At 44.8% G+C, this 6,000-nt stretch overlaps 1 protein-coding gene across 2 annotated transcripts in view; it reads right to left on the reverse strand.

Moving 5' to 3' along the window:
* GPD1L (glycerol-3-phosphate dehydrogenase 1 like) overlaps positions 1-5,771 on the reverse strand; it is a 122,009-nt gene extending 116,238 nt beyond the window's left edge. The window contains exon 1 of one of the 2 annotated variants that reach the window (XM_033930107.1): positions 5,609-5,769. In XM_033930107.1, coding sequence (XP_033785998.1) covers positions 5,609-5,658 — 50 coding nt within the window. In that variant the 5' untranslated portion in view covers positions 5,659-5,769. Of the gene's footprint in view, positions 1-5,608 lie in introns of both variants that reach the window. The other variant, XM_033930108.1, reaches the window with a different exon arrangement.
* Positions 5,772-6,000: the final 229 nt, after the last annotated feature.

The raw sequence follows: 6,000 nt of genomic DNA on the forward strand, positions 1-6,000 counted from the left end.
AGGTGATATCACAACTTTGAATCGTTTCCCGTCACCTGCACATCTGGTCACCTCCCACTGTTCCCATTTCCAGACCATTTATAAATGTTAAAAACGTACCCGTCCCAATACAGATCCTCGCAGAGCTTGATTTACTCGCCCGTCTCCACTGAGAGAATTAACCATTCAACCCTAATCTCTGTTTTCTATTTTTTTTTTTTTTTTTTTTTTTTTTTTTTTTGAAGTTTAAAATTTTTTATTAAACAAAATGAAAACAGTACACAGGCAGTATGCCAACAGCAAAAGTACATTGCCCACATGAAACAACAAAACCCCCCCCCCCCCCCCCCACCGAGTGATACAATATAAGCCTAAAACAAAGGAAGATGCAAAAGAAAAATAAGAAAAGTTTCAAAGTAGACTCTGTTTTCTATTTTTTAATCAGTTCCTAATCCACAACAGAATATTGCCTCCTACCTCATGGCTTTTAAATTTTCTCAGGAGCGCCTCCCGAAAGACTTTGGGCTCCTTCTACCAAGGTGCGCCAGCGCACGCTAAAGATTAACGCTTGCTAACCACGGGCTAAACGAAAAATACTAATGCAAGCTCCCTGGAGGCGTTAGCGTTTAGCGCATGCGGCATTGTGGCTGGCACAACTTAGTAAAAGGAGCCCTTTGTAGAGAGAGATATGTAAAGTGAACATAAAGGAAAAGATTATTGCAAGGTATTAGATGTGACATTAGCTGTCTGGTGAAAAAAAGCATCCTAACAGTGAAGACTGCTTGAGATAAGTTATCCTATGTCAATTTTTTTCAATATAATAAGTGCACGTTGGAAAATTGAAGAGATATAGACTAATTGAATAGATATAGACTAATTAATGCAAAGAAACCCCCGAAAAAAATATATCACTAATTTTTATTAAAAAAAAAAAAAAAAAGTAAATAGGTGGATATCAGCAATTTTTGTGGCCGATGACTGGAGCAAGGAGCAGTAACACTACGCTGACTATCTCAGTTTGTGATTTAACAACTGTGCGTAGGCTCCAATTCTGAGGCCAATAGTGTATAGCCTGGAATAATACGGGCTGTAAAACACTAAGTGTACTTTTCAGAATAAGTGGTATTCTATATATTGTGGAAGGTTATAAAAACAAACCATGACCCTTCAAGAAGAAGCCCTTTTTGAAAGTCTTCCTATTGAATGGGAAAGGATAACTGACCCATTAAAATCAATTCAGGCAGGCTGAAAACAAGGAAGGCCTTAGAAATGTGTTAAGAGTTTTGTGAAAACTTTTAGTGATTTTGTGAAGAGCCTAAATGATGAGCAAGAACAAGATGAGCAGAGCAAGAAGAGAGTATTTATTGGGGAGGGGGAGGGGAAATCAGAGAAAAGATACTGACATATTAAAAGATCAGTAAATTAGATTACATTTTGGAATGACTGAACATTTTTTGAAACAAATACATATATCAAATGCATTTCACAGTTCTGCTCATACGTTCTCTCAAAAGGGCCCAAATCCAAGCAAGATAGGCTCCCGCCATGCATGGCTCAGAAAGGGGTGGTGAGGGCAGAATCTTGTAACCCACTTGATATGCAGGACGGTTCTAAAACAGGGTTTCTCAGTCCAGTTCTTGAGACACATCTAGCTAGTCTGGTCTTCAGGCTATCCCAGATGAATATGCAGGAAGATTACCTTCATTATATGCAAATCTATGCATGCAGATCTCTCTCATGTACACCATCAAGGACATCCTAAAACCAGACTGGTCAAGTGCGTTGAGAAGGCTTAGTGAGACCCCGTACTCTAAAAGAAGCAAATAGCCCTCACAACAGATCAACCATCCAAATTTATACACCCATTTCATTATATGCAAATTTATGTATGCACTGCTAGAAAGTGTTGTGATGCAGCGGGAAAGATGCCCATTCTCTCCGCTGCATCACAACACCCCTACCCTGCAGCAGCAGCGAACACCTCCCCTCCGGAATTGCTGTGATAAACGCCCCCCCCCCCCCGCAGCAGGAGAGATGCCCACACTCTCTCACTCCCTTTAAATCCCCTGCAGCGGGAGAGATGTCCACTCTCCCCCAGCTGACAAGTGACACAACCCCCCCCCCAGCCAAAGAACACCTCCAACACCCCTTCCCCCTTACCTCAAAATAGAAGCCTGAAGGGACGCAGACTCTCTCCTCCCAAGCTGGTCTATGTCATCTAAAATGGACCTTCCCCTCAATTCATCTTGGGATGCACTGGGAAGGGGCCCAAGGCTCTGATTGGCCCAAGTTGTTAAAGGCCTCTCCCATGGGGCTCTTATCATTAATTCAGATAAGTGCATTACATTTTCAATTATTACCGATTAAAATGTGAAGGTGTTGAATATACCATTGAAAAGTTTTTTGTTAATCGGTTATATGAGAGGGTTTTGTGACCAATGATAGAGAACCTGTCCTGCTGAGAAACCATTGCTGGAATTTATTATTCTGTATGGTGCAGGCTTCTGAGGTCTTTCCCTCTTGCTTAATATTAAGTCAATTGCATGTGGAACCTGTATTTTTTGATTTGTGTCTTATACAACCTGGGCCATTCAGAGCCTCAGACCCCTCCCCAGATGCACCAAGAAGGGGTCTAAGGCTCTGATTGGCCCAGACACCCCATAGGAGGGGACATAAGCATCCAGATCAATATTGATTGATTGATTGATTAGGATTTATTGACCACCTTTTTTTTAGGAAATTCACCTAAGGTGATTTATAACAAGATAACTTAAAAAAAAAAAAAGAAGAAATCACAATTTGAAGACAGAAACATTTCATAGAAAATAAGTTAAAATATTATTTATAACTCCTTATTTTAATTTGCAAAGTATTGAAACTATATCATTAAATCTCACTCTTCAGACTGAACCAAACTGTTGCACAGCTGATGCAGGAAGCTAAAATAACAAAGACATGTGTGTGACAGTTCCATTCTGGCAGCACTAGGGGAAACTTTGATACCATAAAATGCTTAAGCATATTCATCCAAAATTAACTATATGAACTTACACTTACTACCATCTCCCTATGAAGCAGTGGTTCCCAACCCTGTCTTGGAGGACCACCAGTTAGTCAGGTTTTCAGGCTAGCTCTAATGAATATGAATGGGGCAGATTTGCTTGCCTGTTCCCTCCATTTTATGCAAATCTCTCTCATGCTTATTCATTAGGGCTGGCTGGTGGTCCTCCAAGAGAGGGTTGGGAACCACTGCCCTTAATGCTGGCCTTGTTGGGGAGACCTCAATTGTTGAACTTAATGAGCAATATCTTGAAGAAAGAGCTTAGGGCAGAACTTCCCATACTTTGGGTCGGGAGCCAAATAGGTTCACAGAAACCAGGAGGGCTCTCCACAAGTGCATCATTATTCTGCACCTCAGGGAAGTCACATGGTTTGACCAGGATCATGAGGGTCACAGTCACAAAAAGATTGATAAGAACTGACTTAGGGACCTTGAGGGAAAGGATCTCAGGTTGATGGGTCCCAGAGATGTCAAGCATGGACGATCCCAAACAGTGACATGTCTCAGACCGTGCTTCTGAAGTATAAATCCAGAATGATATTTGCTCTTGATTGGTGTTTCTAGATCAACAGTCTCAAACTCGCAGCCCGCCCGGTAGTATTTTGCGGCCTGCGGTCTGTACTAGTGCTGCCCGCTCTTTGCGGCGTCCTCTGGTTTCTCCCCTGGCCTCCTGCTCTTACCTTCAGATAATTACTGCAGCCTGCAGAGAGGATCGCCGGTGCTGTAGCGATCCTTGCAGGCTGCCGTCATCCTCAGCAGCACGTTCCCTCTGCCGCAGTCCTGCACCTGACGTCTTTAATAAGATACTAACTATTTTTTCTGCAGCCCTTAAATCCAAAATGTGGCCCTGAAAAGGGCTTGGGTTTAGAGACCCCTGTTCTAGATGATACAGACATATGGAGGCATATGGAGAGTTTTCAAAGCAAAATATCCAGTGACTAAAAGTGCATACACAGGTTTCATACCACTGGAATCTATAGGTACAAAGGAAGGGGGTGGGATAGGGAAGGAAGATGTATTTGGACTACTTCCTATTGGTTGGGCCACTTGGCTTTTCTTCTCTTAGGCTTGTCTCTCATGAATGCAGCGATCAGGATGAGTTCACTAGTATGCTCTCTCATGAGTGAGAGAAAGGGCTTAAAGAGTGTGACAGTGAGAAAGTCCAATCTGCATCTCTGGGTTTGCCTAGGATGTTTTATACACCTGCACCAGCCATGCTTGTCAGTGATGTATTATGCTTCTCCAGTAAGAGGCCACTATCAGCAACTTGTTTGTTGACTTTAATCCAAGTGGACTAACTGTGGTCAGCCCAGGGGTATCAGACATCCTAGGTAGGCCTTCAATAAGGTGACCATGTGAGCTAATTTTCAACGGGACCGTCCTGTTATTGGACCGACAGTCCCATTGCCCTGATCCACCACTTTGGGATGCCGAAGCTGTACGCGGGGACAATGGACTGGCGATCGCTTCCCCTCCCTGCCGCGCTAAAGCCTGCCTCCCTCTAGCGCCGATTCAAACCCTCCCCCCCGATCCGCCGCAGCTGCTGCTTCTTGCCGCCCAGAAGCCTTCTTTCCGACGTCAATTCTGACATTGGAGAGGAAATCCTGAGCCAGCCAGGCAGCTATGTCCTCCCACATCCATCATTATCACCAGGAATAATACCAAAAGAAAAGATATAACCCCCTCCCGCTCCCACCCCCCCTGGATGCGTGGGTGCAATACAATGGAAAATAAAGATAAAGGGCAACTATAACAAATCTACAACTATGGGGGGGGGGGGTTATTTTATGGTTACATGAAAAATGAATGGAAGAAATTGGGGGTGGGATTGGGGGCAGGACTGACAATTAATAGATGTCCCATTTTTGATGAAAAAATAAATGGTCACGTTAGCCTTCAGCCATACCAGCCTCCTTCTTAGGCCAAACCATCCCCCCAGTTGGCCAACTTCTCATCTTCCAACTTCCCTACCCCGAATCTCCCAAAAAGCATCCTCCCTTCTCACGTCAAGGTCTGCTACTGCTGCTCCCCACCTACTCCAAGCCTGGCCAGAAGAATATAAGAAGCATTTGGATATCTGCCTCAGATGGAGGTAAGACTACGCAACACTTACAGAACCAATATAGCACCATTTCTTTAATCCTGGGGAAGCCCAGGAGGAGTTAGGGGAACAGCAAGACTGGCAAAAGAAGGAAAGTGGTGAAGGGTTACAGCACACATCAGCGTTGCATTGCCCCCCCCCCAAAAAAAAAAAAAAAAAAAAAAATGCACTAGGCAGTTGCCTAGTCCATCTAGTGTGCTGAGCCAGCTCTGGAACTAACACAGCAACTACAATTCTTTGCTCAATACTCAGCTATCACTCTTGTGGGTGCAGTGGATTGGAGAGCACCCCCTCCATCATTTTGAAAAGTTGGCTCCTATGGCCCAGCTAAAATGTTGCCACTTGGAAGAGCTGAACTACCCGAAAGCCTTTTCTCGGTCTACTCCCCCCTCCCCCCCCTGAAATGGAAATCAGGAAAAGCTACGATGTCCGTGCATTGTAGACGTATATCCCAGCCCAGCACTCACCAGTTCCCCGATCCCACGATGCAGACCTTAAGAGGCGCCGCAGCGGCCATGGTCAAGCCGCGAGCGAACCACCGAGCCCTTACGACGATGCGCCGTCAAGGAGCTCTGCAACAAGGTGCCCTCCGCCTCCCCTCCTTGCACTTCGTCATAGCAGCGGCGACGCTCACACACATCGGGCCCCGCGCCTTCCCATGACGTCAGCCGGGCTCGGGGCACTGTGGGTATTGGAGTCCCTTTCTGCAAATACTCTCTGCCGCTCTGCGTGCAGCCAGACTGGAAAGAAGTGTCCTGTGCATTCTTGTATATTATGCACGCTTTCTTAATATGCGGTGTATAGAATGCACACGCTATATATATATATATAACAGACCCTGTGAATGAGCAACATATAT

This window comes from Geotrypetes seraphini, chromosome 2 (genome assembly GCF_902459505.1).
Source record: "Geotrypetes seraphini chromosome 2, aGeoSer1.1, whole genome shotgun sequence".
In the NCBI taxonomy this organism is placed as follows: domain Eukaryota; kingdom Metazoa; phylum Chordata; class Amphibia; order Gymnophiona; family Dermophiidae; genus Geotrypetes; species Geotrypetes seraphini.